This window comes from Pelodiscus sinensis, chromosome 21 (genome assembly GCF_049634645.1).
Source record: "Pelodiscus sinensis isolate JC-2024 chromosome 21, ASM4963464v1, whole genome shotgun sequence".
In the NCBI taxonomy this organism is placed as follows: domain Eukaryota; kingdom Metazoa; phylum Chordata; order Testudines; family Trionychidae; genus Pelodiscus; species Pelodiscus sinensis.
The window spans coordinates 21050333-21067538 of record NC_134731.1 but is presented as its reverse complement, the minus strand read 5'-3'; the positions used below and the strand labels follow the sequence as shown (position 1 = coordinate 21067538).

General features: G+C 46.9%; 1 protein-coding gene across 5 annotated transcripts in view; it reads left to right on the top strand.

The window, feature by feature from the left end:
* GALNT17 (polypeptide N-acetylgalactosaminyltransferase 17) overlaps nucleotides 1-11147 on the top strand; it is a 459638-nt gene extending 448491 nt beyond the window's left edge. For 3 of the 5 annotated variants that reach the window (XM_075905119.1, XM_075905117.1, XM_075905116.1), the window contains 2 exons: nucleotides 5873-6040; nucleotides 7400-11145. In XM_075905119.1, the coding sequence (XP_075761234.1) occupies nucleotides 5873-6040; nucleotides 7400-7528 (297 nt within the window). In that variant the 3' untranslated portion in view covers nucleotides 7529-11145. Of the gene's footprint in view, nucleotides 1-200; nucleotides 2075-5872; nucleotides 6041-7399 lie in introns of those variants that run through there. The other 2 variants (XM_075905118.1, XM_075905120.1) reach the window with 2 other exon arrangements.
* Nucleotides 11148-17206: the final 6059 nt, after the last annotated feature.

The following is a 17206-nucleotide window of genomic DNA, read 5'->3' as shown; positions in this document are numbered from 1 at the left end:
TGTTAATAGCATTTGGGCACAGAAAGCAAATATTTACAAGCCATGCCACTAGTCTGAGTGGATGAATCTCTAGTTTTGGTATTCTGGTAAAATACAATCCGGCTTCAGAGTTTGGTTGGTCAGGTTGTCTCTTCTGTTTGTGTTGTCTTTGCTTTCCTTCCTCCCTTTTCCATAAATGGTTTTCTTTCATTCATTTCTAGGTTAATTCATCACCACGAGTGAATGATGAAGAATGCCTTTATCCGTAATTAAATTGAATCTGCTCTTGGACTCACTTTTTCTGATAGCTTCATCTTTTAAGTGATCTATCATTACGGCAAAGTGTTTTGATGATGTATTACAGTAATGTGTCAGTGCAGTGACAAGACTGCGGTGATATTAGCATAATAGAAGGCACTATAAAACACAAGACTGTCCCTCCAACAGAGCATTCCATTTAATCATAGAATAAAACGTGTTTTCCTCAAACAAATTTATTAAGCATCAGGATGCTGGGACAAAGCCACTAATAGTGAGATAATCCAAAAGAATGGTGTCATGTGGGGGCTAAGTAGCATTTAGATTGAATTGTGGTTAAAAAAGAAAACACTGTACTCTGCAGAGAAGAAGCTGTACAACCCCACATTGTTTTCAGGGGCGTCAAGGAAGGTCATCAAGACTTATTTCCGAGGTCCTAAGAAGTCTAATTACAATTTACTCCATCACAGAAGAGCAACCAGCCAGAGCTAGTGATCAAAGAGTGTGTATTGTTAATGTCAGGTTTACAAATGAGACCAAACTGAATGAGGCACCGGTGCACTTACAGAATGGGGGGTTTACCTATCTCCTAGGCTCTCTCCCTCTGTACCATCAGGGCATCTCTTAGCCTGCTTTCCTAATGGGGGAGACAGCTCTGGAGTGGCTTAGGGAACAGGGCATTTGCTAGGAGTGTCTGGGTCATACAGAGTACTGGGTTCAAATCCACTTGCTGTAAGAGCACCTGGGTAGCCAATGCAGGTTGCTCCAGGGTTGGAATTGGCTCCTGTATTAGGAAGGCAGGATACATTTGTTGGAGCTGCAAGGGAGCTAAATAAATGCTGTACTATTTTTCCCTCATAAGAAGATAGGCAGCTTCTACCTCCTTTGAACAGAAGCATAACTCCACCATGGTCTGCTGGATTGGAAAGCTTTGTAGAAAAGTCATACGTGGAGGTTATATGGCCTGACCCTTAGCATGTATTCATTTGGCCGTAGTGTTCTGAAACCCTATTTCGGCATTGCTTGGAGGCCTAGTCCCATGGGGCTACTTGTGGATATACTCGCCCTTACTAAGGTCAGCTGTATTCTGAGGCAGGGTAATTCCCTATTAGTTTCCTGAAGTGGTTTGTCACGGGAGTGGGGGGGTCGTTTCCTTTTAGGGTTCCTCGTGGATTCTTTCCCTTCCCCCTCTTACTCCTCCCGCCCATCGTTCTAAAAATCCTCCCATTGTACATGTGTGCACACGCCAACCCCAGGCTCCGGGCTGAGTTCCATCCCCCCTTCTGTCCACATTCATCCATCTGACTCGGGCCTCGCTAGGACCCTGTTGCAGGGATTGATCAGAGCCCCTAAGTCCCACTGAGACTCGGGGCGAAGCCCCATTTGGCAGTGCGGACACAGGCCAAGCCATGGTCTCAAGGCAGAGGATTGGCAGGAGGCATGAGCATGGCTGTCAGGCCTGCGTTCCGTGCTGTGTGCATGGTCAAACACTGGCTTAGAAACATTGAGTCCCCAAGCCCGGGTCTCTCAGAGTCAGGGCTGCAATGCAGTGTAGACATACCAAAGAGGTCTGCTGTGATCATCCCTGTGTCTTTGCTCCCTCTCTTTGCGGCTCCCCAATCCCTAGAGATGCCCGTGTCTCGGCAGCATAGGCCGTCCCTGCCAGACTGGGACCAGTCGTTCTGTAGCAATCAGCAGTGCAGTGAACCTCCCTTAGAGGTAAAATCTCAGCCTGAAGTTTTGGTCTGTGGAAACTGACGTCCAACACACCCCGTGATTATTATTTTTTTGCAACCTCCCTTGTTGAAATGTGGGCTGGGCTCTCCTCGTGCATATCGTGGGGGTAAGTGGGAGAGGCAGGGGAGATGGGGGATGGGGCCGGGCTCCCCTCGTGCACATCGTGGGAGTAAGTGGGAGAGGCAGGGTAGGTGGGGGATGGGGCCGGGCACCCCTCGTGCACATCGTGGGGGTAAGTGGGAGAGGCAGGGGAGATGGGGGATGGGGCCGGGCTCCCCTCGTGCACATCGTGGGGGTAAGTGGGAGAGGCAGGGGAGATGGGGGATGGGGCCGGGCGCCCCTCGTGCATATCGTGGGGGTAAGTGGGAGAGACAGGGGAGATGGGGGATGGGGCCAGGCTCACTCTGAGAGTCAGGCCCAGGCTCTGCATGCAAATTGGAGGCTGGTTCCCAGTGGTCTCACTACCCTGGCTGTGTGGCAAGTGCTGAGGCCTTGCAGGTCACCCAAGTGCAGCCCCCCCTCTGCCAGCTGATATGGGTCAGGCCAGCCAAGCAGCACCAGCTCCTGATGACCACAGGCCCAACCGGAGAGCAAAGCTGGGAACTTCAGTCTGAGATGCACCAAACCTCTGCCAAACAATCTGCAGGAGTCAACGAGCTGTCAGTAAATAGCATGTTGTTGTAGACAGAAGCCACTCGAGGGAGACCCAGTCATGCACGCCAGCCCAGAGCAACGCGCTTGTATGACTAACGCCAACACTGTGAAGTAAAGACTGAATTAGAAATAAACACGTTACTCATCTGCATCTGCTTGTATTGTATCTGCAAGTCAGACCCCTTCACCTTGTTTTTAAACTTGATTTTTTATGTTTAATTATTCCAACAAAGAGAACCATAACTCCCAGTGTGATTTACTGCCTCTCTTTAAGCATCTGGGTCACGATATATTCAGTTAATTAATGTGCTGACTACGTCTCATTTGTCTGCTGGATAATAGATGGATTCATAATTTAAATAAGCAGCTGTGTATATCTTTCCCCTGAATGATAAAAGGCAGACGGCTGTCATTCATCTTTTTCACTCCCTGGATGTAAATACATGTAGGGAAATATCCTTTTAAAACATTGCAGATATCTTGGCCGTTTGTCTTAGAGAACCGTGCACATCATTGGCCAATCGACAAAAAGGGACATTCAGGTGGGGGTAGGGAACAATTTTTTTTCTACCACTAATTTCTGCCCAGTATCAAGATTTTTTCCACAGCTGAGGACAAGACAACTCTGATGCCTTCCTCTGACGGTATCAGTCATCATTTCCTCCAGAACAAACAGAATTTCCAGGGAACATGAGAGAGGCAAGATACATAGTTTTGCGTTAGCTGGGTATTGATGGACACTCCAGTGTTTGGAAATGATCACACCAGGAGACTTTAATATTATCTACAGCTAGGGCCCTATTAAATTCAGAGTCCATTTTGGTCAATTTCATGCTCTCATGAGTTTTAATATGGTAAATTTCACTATTTGAGATATTTAAATCTGAAATCTCACCGATTTGTAATTGATGGGGTCCTGACCCAGAAAGGAGCTGGGGAGGGGTCACAACGTTATTGCAAGGGGGGGGTGATGTTGCTACCCTTATTTCTGCACAGCTGTTGGCGGTGGCACTGCCTTTTCAGCTGGACAGATGGACAGTGGGGCTCTGAAGGCAGAGCTACTGCCAGCAGCTGTGCCAGAGTAAGGACAGCCTGGTGTGGTGTTGCCACTCTTATTTCTGTGCGGCTGCATGCAGAGCTGGGCCTGTGAGGGGGTCACGCACCACCGTAGCAGGGGTCCGTCGTCTGTCCCCCGGAATCAGTCCATTCCGCCCGCACCGGCCTCCGCTTACGTGGCGTTTCCCCTCTGGAATCCTCTGGTCGCGTTGCTCTCTTCCCCACACTGCCCTCCGGCAGTGCCCAAGTCACTCGCTCTGAGCCCCCCCTTCCGGGGGTTTGGTGTCTCTCCAGCAGGCCTGTCCGCAGGCCTAGCAGGCTGGCCGGTTGGCTGTCCGAGCGCCCTGGCCCAGCCTAACTCTCTAGCCCTGCCCTAGCTCCAGAGAGCGTCCTGCTCCCTCGGCAGCCAGGCTCACAGCCTTGCCGCAGGCCTAGCAGGCTGGCCGGTTGGCTGTCCAAGCGTCCTGGCCCAGCCGGACTCTCTAGCCCTGCCCTAGCTCCAGAGAGCGTCCTGCTCCCTCAGCAGCCAGGCTCACAGCCTTGCCACAGGCCTAGCAGGCTGGCCGGTTGGCTGTCCAAGCGTCCTGGCCCAGCCTGACTCTCTAGCCCTGCCCTAGCTCCAGAGAGCGTCCTGCTCCCTTGGCAGCCAGGCTCACAGCCTTGCCGCAGGCCTAGCAGGCTGGCCGGTTGGCTGGCTGTCCAAGCGTCCTGGCCCAGCCTGACTCTCTAGCCCTGCCCTAGCTCCAGAGAGCGTCCTGCTCCCTCGGCAGCCAGGCTCACACTGCCTTGGCTGAAGCAGCCCTTCCCTTTTATAACCTCCAGCTGGGCCTTAATTGGCCAACACCGCCCAGCTGGGCTGAACTCCCCGGGCCTGCTCCAGGCTGGGGTTTGGCTCTTAAGGGGCCAGTACAGGGCAGCTGCCCTGTTACAGGCCCTCCGTCAGCAGCCACCACTCCCTGGCCACCCAGCTCCAAAAGCAGCAGGACAGAAGAAAGGGTGACATGGGGATGGTACTGTCACGTTCACTGCTGCACTGCTGCTGGCAGGTGCTGCCGTCCGAGCTGGGTACCCGGCCAGCATTACAGCCACTGCTCTCCAATAACTTGCCCCTCCTAAAATAACCTTGTGATATATAGGCTAAAGGCACACAAAAGGCCAGATGTCATGGGAGGACACCACATTTCACAGTTTGTGACACATTTTGCTTGGCTGTGAATTTGGTAGGGCCCTATCTATAGCTCTATACACAGATGGGGGAAAATACGGGGGATTTAAAATCGGGTCCGTTCTTGAGGGGCATGCCTGCAAATCAAATCCCTCTCATGGTTGCCCTTATCTATTGGTTGCTATTTTCCACCGAGGACTAGAATTGCTGGAGGGCTGCTCTAGACATGCCAGTAACAGCATGTAATTGTCAAAAGAAGGACCCATGCTGCAGATTGCTCATGGAGGGATGATAGGAGTTACTAGAGAACTTTCTGGGTGTCTGGCTGGTGAGTCTTGCCCACATGCTCAGGGTTTAGCTGATCGCCATATTTGGGGTTGGGAAGGAATTTTGCTCCAGGGTAGATTGGCAGAGGCCCTGGAGGTTTTTCGCCTTCCTCTGTAGCATGGGGTACAGATCACAGCTGGAGGACTCTCTGCATGTTGGGGCCTTCAAAGTATCTGAAGGCTTCAATATCTGAGATATAGGTGAGAGGATTATTCTAGGAGGGGTGGGTGAGATTCTGTGGCCTGCACTGTGCAGGGGGTCAGACTAGATGATCATAATGGTCCCTTCTGACCTTGAAGTCTATGAGTCTATGAGATACCAGAAGCATCAGAATGGTCCAGCCTGGCCAAAATAGCCAGGTGGCTGCAATCTAAAATCTAGCTTGGAAACTGGAAGGTCGTTAAGTGACCAGCCTAGTATCAACACCAAAGAAAGGCCAAAAGCTCCCTCCCCATGGGGTTGTTAGTAATTAACACTCAGATCCATAATGTGTCAAATTCTCTCTCAGGCTCCCCGCCCTGCACCCTCCTGTGTGTGTCTGCAAATCTGAGCTAGAAATTTCCTGAGAACAGGTTTTCACATTCATTCCCACGTCTCATGCCATCTTTACAGTGCGTCTCCCCATCTCACTAGCTCAGTCCCCTCTGAATTCCGCTCCTGAGGTACTAACTGTCTTTTTCCCCTCACCTCTCTCAGCTTGCCCGCTACACCAGGGAGGGATTCCTTCACTTAGGCGCCCTGGGGACCACAACTCTCTTACCGGATACCCGCTGCCTGGTGGATAACATGAAAAGCCGGCTCCCTCAGCTCCTGGATTGTGACAAGGTCAAGAGCAGCCTCCATAAACGCTGGAATTTCATACAGGTTTGTGGTGGTGAGGTTTTCGCCTGCTTCCTTTCCTCCCTTTCATTGTGCCTTGTGTCACATATTCTCTTTACAGCCGTGGTCACCAACAGGTCAATCGCGATCGAATAAAAACCAGACCATTTATTTCATAACTATAAACACCTGATTTTAATTTTATACATTGCATAATTTAAAAATAAACTGTTTATCAGAGTGTGTAAGTAAGGGTTGGGGATAGCAAATGATGACAGGAGGAGAAAATAGAGGGCAGGGCTTCAAGAAAGGGGCGGGTCTTCAAGAAAGGGGCGGGGCAGTAGATCTTCGCCTGTTCGGAGATTTAAAAAGTGGTCTTGGGTGTAAAAAGGTGGGAGACCAGTGCTGTACAGCATGGAAGAAGGTAGTTTCTTCAGAGACAGGGGCTACGAGCCAATGTCCTGTGTGAGGAGATGTTCTTGTTCCCCTTTGCTACTTTTACTCAGATAGGTCTGGCTCATCCCGGGAATGATTTAACAAATGTGAGATTCAAGGTGTTTCTCCTGTCCCCTGAGTCGTTTACCCTTGGAGCACAGGGCCCTGAATTCAATAGCTGTGGACCACTGCTGTGCCTATGAACCTATGCAGCCATAGATTTGTTACAAAATGGCCACCCAGATGGGTCTCACAGACCCTAGCTCCTGAAAACTGCCGGTGTCTAAGATGGGACTGTCTAATATATTGGCTCAATCTGTGTGATCATGTCTCCCTCACACAGAGGATAAAAAGCCCTGCTCCTTGCAGGTGACAGATTTCCTGTTAGCTGAAGTGGCTGGGATACAGGGATACATGCATTTCGGCCTGAAGGGTGTCATGTATGATTTTAGTGGAGATTGTTTCATAGTTTGCATGAGGGTGTGTCTAGACTACAGGGTTTTGTCGACAAAAGTGGCCTTTTGTCGACAAAACTATACCTGCGTCTACACTACCAATGAGTTCTGTCGACAAAACGTCGACAGAACTCGGCAGTTTTGTCAACGGCGGTAAACCTCATTCTACGAGGAATAATGCCTTCTGTCGACAGAGTTCTGTCAACAGAAGGCGTTATTGCATCTAAACTGTCCTTTGCGTCTACACTCTCATGTCGACAAAGCGGCTTGCTTTGTCGACAGAACTGGCTGTAGTCTAGATGCTCTTTGTCGACAGAAGCTTTGTCGACAGTGTCTGACAGTGTCTGTCGACAAAGCCTCTGTTGACAAAAGCCTGTAGTCTAGATGTACTCTTAGTGCCCACCAAGCACTAAGCACTAACCCAGCCCAGATAGGACACAGGCCCTGTCCCAGCAATTGCAGGCAGCCAGCTGTGGGCTACACAGAAGGTCCTTACCTGTGTCTTTGATTTTAGAACGGTGCGATCCTGAATAAGGGGACCGGGCGCTGCTTGGAAGTGGAGAGCAAAGGCATGTCTGGCATTGATCTCATTCTTCGCAGCTGCACCGGACAAAGATGGACAATTAAAAACTTCATCAAGTAAAAGTGCAAAGGCCAGAGCAGTCTGAAGATCGTCACTCAAGGGACGCTTGACACAAGTGACTTGGGCCACTCAGACTGGGATCCTTTTCACCGCTTGGGAGAGAAAGAAATATAAAACCGGAGCTTTATTCATGGTATCAGGAGAGGACGTTGGGGAAAGTGGCTATTAGTTGGCTTTTTTTATGGTACATTAGTCTCTCGCACCTGATTCCAACTGGGTGAAATTGGGTCAGAACTGTTCTTTTTTCAAGGTATCCCTTATTTTTGCTGGAATGAAGCCTGTGCAGTCTTACGGATGCTTTATTGACAGGGAAATGCTGCTTTCATTAATGACTTGAAGCTCTAAGCTTTATACTAGGACCAGAGCCAAGAGACTGTGGACAACCCAACCTGGCAAGCAAGAGCACTTGTCTGTCTAAAACAGAAAAAGATTGCCCAGTGTGCAAGCCTAAAATGAGCTGAGTTAAAGTCACCAGGTATTTTAAAATGTCCCCTCTATGACCCATCTTCTTCTTCGGCCTGGAACAGATGTGCTCTATAGTGTCAGGTCTCAAAGGCATCCCCAAATAGCCCATTGGTTTCCCTCTCCCCAGGGCAGGATACAAACTATGCATACAAAATGATGGGGTTTCAATTAGCTGTTCTAATTCAAGAAAGAGATGTGTGAAGTCATTGTAGATAGTTCTCTGAAAGTGTCTGTGACAGTCAAAACAGTCCTGCACCATTAGACAGTAAATATCATAATGCTAATATAGAAATCCATGATACACCTACTTCCTGAACATTGTGTCCAGTTGTGGTTGTCCTATCCCCAAAAAGATATATGAGAATTGGAAAAGGTACCAAGAACGCAACAAAATATCAGGGGTATGGAACAGCTTGCATTTGAGGAGAGATTAAAAAGACCAGGACTGCTCAACATAGAAAAGAGATGACTAAGGGAAGACATGCTAGGGGTCTATGAAATCATAAATGATGTGAAGAAAGTGAGTAAGGAAGTGTTATTTATTCCTTCATATAACACAAGAACCAGGGATCACCCAATGAAATTAATCGGCAGTAGGTTTAATGCAAACATAAGTATTTGTCAAACAATGCACAGTTAACCTATGGAACTCATTGCCAGAGGATGTTGTGGAGGCTAAAAGTATAAGTGGGTTCAGATAAGAATTAAATAAGTTCCTGGAGGATAGGTCCAGCAATGCTTATTAGCTTAGAGGCTCAGGGATATAACCCCATGCTCCAAGTTTCCCTAAGCCTCTAACTGCCAGACTCTGGTCATGGATCACATGGTAATTCCTTGTTCTAGTCATTCCATCTGAAGCATCTGGCACCAGCCACTGTCAGAAGACAGGATAGGGGGCTAGGTGGACCAGAAGTTCAAGACAGTGTGGCTGTTCTTGTATTCTTTTCTCATGCCAATTCCTTTGTCAAACTAAATTAGTTGAAATTAAAAAAAATTGATCGTTGTTGCCTTACCCCTCTACTTACATCCATGCCACCTCTGGCAACAGCAAAACTTCGCTTCCGTGCACAAGTCTGTTGAGAGTAGTTCTCTTCTGTATCTTCCACCTCCTAAGAGTTGCACTAAATACAACTCTCTCTTCTCCCGCATTTGTGTGAGAGATTTTCTCTTCTCACGCATTTGCCAAACAGCATCCAAAACCCACCACCTCTGCCCGGATGGGTTCTCCTCTAATAACACCTTCCAGTTCCCCTCTTCCCCAAAGTGACTGCTGCCCCTTCACACTGATTTCAAAATGCTGCCCCATGGCAGAACTAACCCAGCGTGCGTTTAGTGAGGAGGCCAATGGAAGTGTCTTGACCCACCAATCGTATGCCAAGCAGTGACTGCATAGGAATGGACTCTCCTGCAACACTTCGTTATCCTGTTGCTGTTCTGTACTTTTAAAAGGGAGGATAATTATGCTAGTTTGCCTGCCACGCCAAGAACAAGTAACAGGAGAGCAGATCCCAGCAAGGCAAGCTTCTGAGAGAAGTAGTGGGACTGATTTTAAAATACCCTCCCGACAAATGAACACAAAATAATAATAAAAACTCCTCTGCTTTGCAGCGCTTTTAGTCTTACCTCCTCGTGGTGGATGCTTGAGCCACTATGTTTGGTGTATCTCTGTCATTAGGGCCTGCTTATCACAATCCTGGTTTCTGTGATTCTTCATGAGCTTTGACTACACCAGGGAGTTAGACACAGAGACATGAATGTCATTTGGGTCCATACTGATTTGCCACAAGTTCCTGCCTTGGCACTATCACCATGGGTACGTCTACACAGCAGGACAAAAGTCGAATTAAGCTACGCCACTTAAGGTATGCCAATTGCGGCGCTGAAGTCGAAATAGCTTGCCTTGGCTTTTGGCGCTGTCTACACTGCAGGAAGTCAAAGGAAGAACCCTCTTCCTTCGACTTCCCTTTCTCCTTGTGAAATGAGGGTTACAGGAGTCCGAGTAAGAAGTCCTCCAGCTCAACATTATTTCAAAATAAAGGCTTGTCATGTAGCTCTGTACTAGGGTGGGAGGGATAGCTCTGTGGTTTGAGCATTGGCCTGCTAAACCCAAGGTTGTGAATTCAATCTTTGCGGAGGCTGTTTAGGAATTTGGGGCAAATATTTGTTGGGGATAGTACTTGGTCCTGCTGTGAAGGCAGGGGACTGGACTTGATGACCTTTCAAGGTCCCTTCCAGTTCTACGAGATAGGCAGTCTCCATTATAAAAAATGTTCTTTCAGAATAACGTTCGCTATTCAGAAATAACGCTGCTGTGTAGACACACCCTGCCTGGGTTTTGAACCAGATGAGTGTTTACTACCCAATTTTTAGCCATGATAGGTATCCCTCCATCCAATATTGAGTTTGGATCTTGGTGGCAGGGCAACTGAGAAAGGGGACTATTGACATACCAAGCTACCTGTGTTTTACATGGACGTTAAAAGAATTCATTTCACATCGAGCTGTGTCAGTCATGGGGCAGAGGGAGCCTCCTTTCTTTTCTCACAGAATAATAATTTTTCTGGTTGCCCTCTGGTCAGGGTGAGCTAAAATATATTAATATATGAGATGAACATGTAAATATCATTCCCAAAGACTGGATGTACACAGAGTTGTTTGCTGCAGAGCACGCGTGCCTGTCTTCCATTCGGGAAAGGATAAAGCTACCTTGATGTTTAATGAGTTTCATTGTCAATGCCATGCAATAGGTTTATAGCTGATGTTTTAGTAATTTATTGAAAGAAGCAGATGTATTTCATTGTTCCTTCTACAGCAAAGAACACCATTGTTCAATCATGCTTGACAAGACTCCCTCCTTCATTGGCATTTCTCTGATTTTTTACCCCCGCGCTCCTTAATGAAGTGAAATCTTTAGTTGTCCTGAATTGCACAGTAAGGAGTCAATGTAGAGCTTTGCTCTCTTATTAGCTGTCGCATCATCTCTTGTGTAATAAATTTTAGCACTTACAAAACCAGCATGTGTATGTTTTCAAATGTCTGAGAGTTTCCCCCTTTGTTCATTGCCATCTTGTACTGAAAATAATTTGCCAAGAAACTTTTCACGGAAAATGCTTGCGGGGGAGGGGCATGCTACAAAGTTAATGATAAATGCAATAAAATTACCTCTGACTGAGTAAATCATTTCCTAAAGGCCATCAGTGGAAATAATGTATTGCTTAATGTTGGGAGAACTCAAAAGCTTTCAGCATAACCACTCAAAAAGCTCAACAGTTATCTGAAATCTTTATGCCTATTCCAAACCGAGAGGCCAGTCCCGTAACACTTAGGGTATGTCTAGATTGCAGCTCTCTGTCAGCAGAGGGATGCAGATCAGGCAGGTCGACATTGCAAATGAAGCGGGGATTTAAATATCATGCGCTTAATTTGCATAAAATGGCCACCGTTTTTGCCGACTCAGCACTTTGTCGGCAAAAAGCGGCAGTCTAGAGGGGGATCTGGTGAGAAAGAAAACATTTTGACAGATCCTGTAAACCTCCTTGCCGGAGGCATAAGGGATCTGTCGAAAAGGCTTTCTTTCTTGACAGACTGCCGCTTTTTGCCAACAAAATGCTGAGTTGGCAAAAATGGCAGCCATTTTATGCAAATTAAGCACAGGATATTTAAATCCCTGCTTCGTTTGCAATGTTGACCTGCCTAATCTGCATCCGTCCGCTGACAGAGGGATGCAGTCTAGACATACCCTTAGGCATGTAGGATACTCTACTAAAACAAAGTTACATCAGTAGTTGAATCAGTGTTTGCCGGCCTGGGGTCCCAGTGAGGCTGAGCAATTGGACCACTGATCTCACATTGAACAGCGTTCTATATGAGCATTCTGTTCTCCTTTCTATGTGCACTAAAAATAGCTTGAGAAGAACCTGTTTTTATCAGTTTTGCTTCCAACTTGGAATAGAAGTAATATGGTCAGCGTCAGGCAATAAGAACCATCTCATTGCACCAGAATTTGTCTGGATTTGTTTTGTGCTCGGGTTGCATTTTATGAGATTGTTAATAAGTTTTTTAAAGTTTTGAAACTATTTGATAAGATCATTTTATAAATCATAAGTAAATGCAAAAAATGAAGAAGATTTTGGAAGGAAACAAGGCATTTCTGAACCTTCTGATTCGGGACTCAAATGGATGGAAGTTTGGGAAGAAAAAGAAATTCCCCTAATTTGGTTTCCAATCAGCATACATGAAAAGCTTTAAAAAAATCAAGAAAACTTCAGTGGACAAGCTCCTGGGTGAAATTCTGGCTCCGTTTTACCACTAACTCTCTTGTATTCATTTTGTTAAAGTTCTTACATTTAGGACTGTAAACTCCAGAGAGAAGTCAAAAGCAAAACCTGAGGCTATGTCTAAACTATGCTGAAGTTTCGAAAGAGGATATGCAAATTCCGCTTTCAAAAGTGAAAGTAGTCGGGACGCGATTTTTTTCGGCAACCCCCCCATTTTTTGAAAAGCTGCTCTTCCTCAAAAAATGAAGTTTACATGGCTTTTCGAAAAGGGGGAGGGGCTGCCGAAAAAACTGCGTCCCAACTACTTTCACTTTCGAAAGCTCTGCTTTTGAAAGTGTGATCCGAAGAATTTGCCTATCCTCTTTCGAAACTTCAGCATAGTCTTACAAATCTGGATCTAACTACTGCATCTTGGGGTGTGCCTACACGGCATTGTTAGTTCGAGATAACTAATGTTATTCTGAGATAACAATCTGAGCATCTACACAGCCATTCCATTATTTCAAAATAATTTCAAAATAATAGACGGCTTATTCCGAAATCTGTAACCCTCATTCTACAAGGAGTAAACCTGTTCCAAAATAGCTATTTCCAAATATGGAGTGTGTAGATGCTGCACCGCTGCTATTTCAAAATAGTCCCTCACCAGGGCCTTTCTAAGCTATTCCTCCCCAGTGCCTCCTGGGGCTCTAAATCGAGGTAGCACGTCTATATTGGGAAGCCTGCCTCAGATTCATTTTGAGGTTTCCCTGCAGTGTAGACGTGCAATTTCAAAATAAGCTATTTCGGAATAATTATTGCGGAGCCTTGCATCTCCCTACTAATTTGTTAATTGCTTCCTCAAGCAAGGTCTTGGTGTTTTACCTCTCCAGTCCAAGGATTGGATGATGCCACAAAAAGGATTGGATGCCATGAAAAGATGGAGGAACTCAATGTCCCTTCCTCCCTATTTTACACAAAGAGGATTTTAGAAAAATGGAACTTAGGTTTTAGAAAAATCAACACGAAAGGGAGATTGTCTATGCAGATTAGTTCGCCATTCCATTCTGTCAGTCACAAAGCTAATGAAAATATATACTGAAAGGTGCGAAATCACCGAGTCAGATGTATTGTTTGTGAGTCATTACGCACAGGAGATGGACTCGGGGGGGTCATGCTAAAAGTTCTTTTTAAGGGATATTACAAGGCTAATGGAAGAACACCTGCCTTGTCATTGCAATGTAATTATGTAAGTTCTTGAATTTATAACAAATCAGTGAAGGTCAGAGGGAACTTCACAAATCCAACCTACTCTGTGGAACTTCAAGGTCAAAAATGAGCTTGTATCCCGACAGTCAATACTCTTTAGCAGTATTTTTTGCCACTGCCCTGGGCAGATAGCCAAGCTTTCAGAAACTTCATTTTCCAGTTTAACTCATGAACTCCCAATAGAAAAGTGTCTCTCCTTCACCACAAAGTCACTGCTGATGTGTATGGCATTAAGCACTCCATCATGCAGTGTGAAATTAAACATTGTGAAATCCCTATCCTGAAAGGACTGAAGCATCTAAGAAACCGCAGATGAGACTTCTTGGCATGCTTTCGAATGCCACTTACAGAATGTCTGCGTGACCATGAGAAGCCTTAGATGCAATTTCGGAATAATCCATTGAAATAATCCATTGTGGGCCAGACTTTCTTAATTTGAACCAAAGTGTCTTAGGGTATGTCTACACTAGCCACCCTAGTTCGAACTAGGGTGGCTAATGTAGTCATTTGAACATGCAAATGAAGCTCGGGATTTAAATATCCTGGGCTTCGTTTGCATGTTCCCAGGCGCCGCCATTTTTAAATGCCCGGTATTTCGGACTCCCTGCAATGAGGAGTAACGGTAGTCCGAATTAGGGGCGTTAGTTCGAACTACCTAGACCATGCCGAGTGTAGCCACGGGCAGGGAGTCCGAAATACCGGGCATTTAAAAATGGTGGCGCCCGGTAACATGCAAACGAAGCCTGGGATATTTAAATCTCGAGCTTCATTTGCAAGTTCGAATGACTACATTAGCCACCCTAATCCAAACTAGGGTGGCTAGTGTAGACATACCCTTATAAACTTACATAAACCATTCCATTCCATTGTTGTCAGGCTCAGGGATCTGAATTTTCCTCCCTTGTAGCTCTGCCTACCTGACAACTGAAGAAACGCCTGGCTTCAAGACACGCCCCAGCTTTGCAGCATTTACAGCTTTGGTAGAAAACTGGAAGTTGGGGTGAGAGATTTGGAGGCATTTATTTGGATGAGATGGTTGCCAAAATCGGCCCTCCACACCTTCACAGACAAGAGTTACACAGCACTATAAAGTCAATGGACTTAAGTATGTGCAGACAGATAGCAATGTGTGTAAGGGTACGTCTAGACTACCACGTTTTGTCGACGGAAGTTTTGTCAACAGATACTGCAAGCTGCTTTGTCAACAGAACTCCGTAGTCTGGACGCAATGTTACAGGCAATAACACCTTCTGTCGACAGAGTTCTGTCGACAGAAGGTGTTATGCCTCGTAAAATGAGGTATATCAGCGTCGACAAAACTGCTGAGTTCTGTCGACGTTATGTCGACAGAACTCAGCGGTAGTATAGACGCTGGTATAGTTTTGTCGACAAAAGTCCACTTTTGTTGACAAAACTAGGTAGTCTAGACACACCCTAAATGTTTTGGGGACTGGGGTCTGCAATGGAAGCAAAATAACTTGTTTCAGAAACAGAATGACTTAACATCTTAACCCAACAGAAACAAAGTTGCTCTTTTTGTGTTCGTTAAAGATCTCTTTTTTTAAAAAGCACACAGGTGTTGAATGCAGTTTCCTGGATAGATTCCTTCAAAAATTCCTACGATAGCTTCACCTGGATGCAGCTCCTGGTATTGTCTGTCCGAATTATGGCATGGCATTGCTGAATATTGTTAGACTCTGTGCTCTTCACGTTGGTGACCATATTCTTTTCTCCAGAGGGGGTGCACTGATAAAAGTTTCTCTCCAAAAGGAGGTTAAACTTCTGTGCAGATTGGGACCAACTGTCATTTCCACAAGCCAAATACACAGGGAAGGGTTGGAACTTACCTTCATTAACAAGTTTGATTCCTATCAGAGAGGAATACATACAGACATTGACTGGCTGGCACACTACCTTGCGCATCCTAATGACTTAACCAACCAAACAATGGGTACTTAAAGAGGTGCCAATTGTTCTTATCCACGTCTCATAACTTGAACAATCTAATTCACTATTATTTTTTTGAATTTTATTTTCCCCTCTCCTTCCCTTATTTATTCTTGGAGCTGGACTTTTAATACTCCAGTCATCTGAAGAAGTGTGGTGTTCCCACAAAATCTCATGATCCCATCTACATGTTTGGTTAGTCTTTAAGGTGCTGCCGGATTATTTGTTGTTTTTGAAGTTTTTTCAGTTAGGGTACGTGTGACGGGGCGGACAGGCCCCGCACTGATGAGCAAGGGATAGCCCAGGCCCAGCTGGCAGAGAAGGCCCCGCCCCTCCGACCCTGCTGGGCATGCTCCCAACAGCGGCCGGGTATAAAGGCAGAAGGAGCCCTGCAGTCAGGGAGGCTGCAGGGTGTGGGAGGAGCCCAGGCCGGGCCAGTGTTCTTGCAGCCGCTGGGACCAGAGTCGCCGGCCGCGCCGGACCCTGACACGGAGGACGCAGCTGCCGACCCTGGGCGGCAGGAGCGCGCCCACAACCCCGCCAGGTACTGCCTAAGAGGCGAAGGGGCCCGGGGGGACCAGGGCGCGGTAGGAAGCAGCCCAGGGCAAGGGAAACAAGGTTTGGCTCGGCGCGTATCCGCCGGATCCCCCGCCGAGCCGGCAGGAGCCATAGACCCTGCCTAAAGGGCCCTGGGCTGGGACCCGGTGGAGAGGGAGGGCCCAGGTCCCCCTACCACCCATTTTTCCCTCCCCTGGACAAACAAACCCCGGGCCAGGAGAGGCTTCTCAGAGCAGCTATGCCTCTTCTACCGTATATGCCCTGATAGAAGGGCCGGGACTTTTGCATTGAGACTCATACCGTATATGCCCTGATAGAAGGGCCTGGACTTTTGCATTGAGACTGTAGTACGGTATATGCCCTGATAGAAGGGCCTGGACTTTTGCATTGAGACTGTAGTACCGTATATGCCCTGATAGAAGGGCCGGAACTTTTGCATTGAGACTCATACCGTATATGCCCTGATAGAAGGGCCGGGACTTTTGCATTGAGACTGTAGTACCGTATATGCCCTGATAGAAGGGCCGGGACTTTTGCGTTGGGACTTTGGGGGTGCTGTACAGGCCCGGTAGGAGGGGGCTGAGCCCCTTGACGGGGGCGTACCCCCTGACAACACGTCTAGACTACAAGCCTCTTTCGAAAGAGATCGTCTAGAGTGCAACCTTTTCTTTCGAAAAAGTGAGCTGCTTTTTCGAGAGAGAGCACCCAGGCAGTCTGGATGCTCTCTTTTTAAAAAACCCTGTTTGCATTCAAGAACGCCTTTTTTCGAAAGAGCACTTTTGAAAAAAAGCATTCTTCCCCGTGAAATGAGGAGTACCACCATCGAAAGAAAAGCCACGTTCTTTCGATTTAATTTCGAAAGAACGCGGCTGTAGTCTAGACGCGGGTGAAGTTTTTTTGAAAAAAGGCTACTTTTTTCGAAAAAACCCTGCAGTCTAGACACAGCCGTACAAACTAACTCGGCTACCCCTCTGAAACTGTTAAGTCCTAAAATAGGCAAAGGTCTGTTAACCCCACTGAGGGTGTGTCTAGACTACAAGATTTTGTCGACAAAAGTCCACTTTTGTCGACAAAACTATACCTGCGTCCACACTATCGCTGAGTTCTGTCGACATAACGTCGACAGAACTCAGCAGTTTTGTCGACGCTGGTAAACCTCATTTTACGAGGCATAACGCCTTCT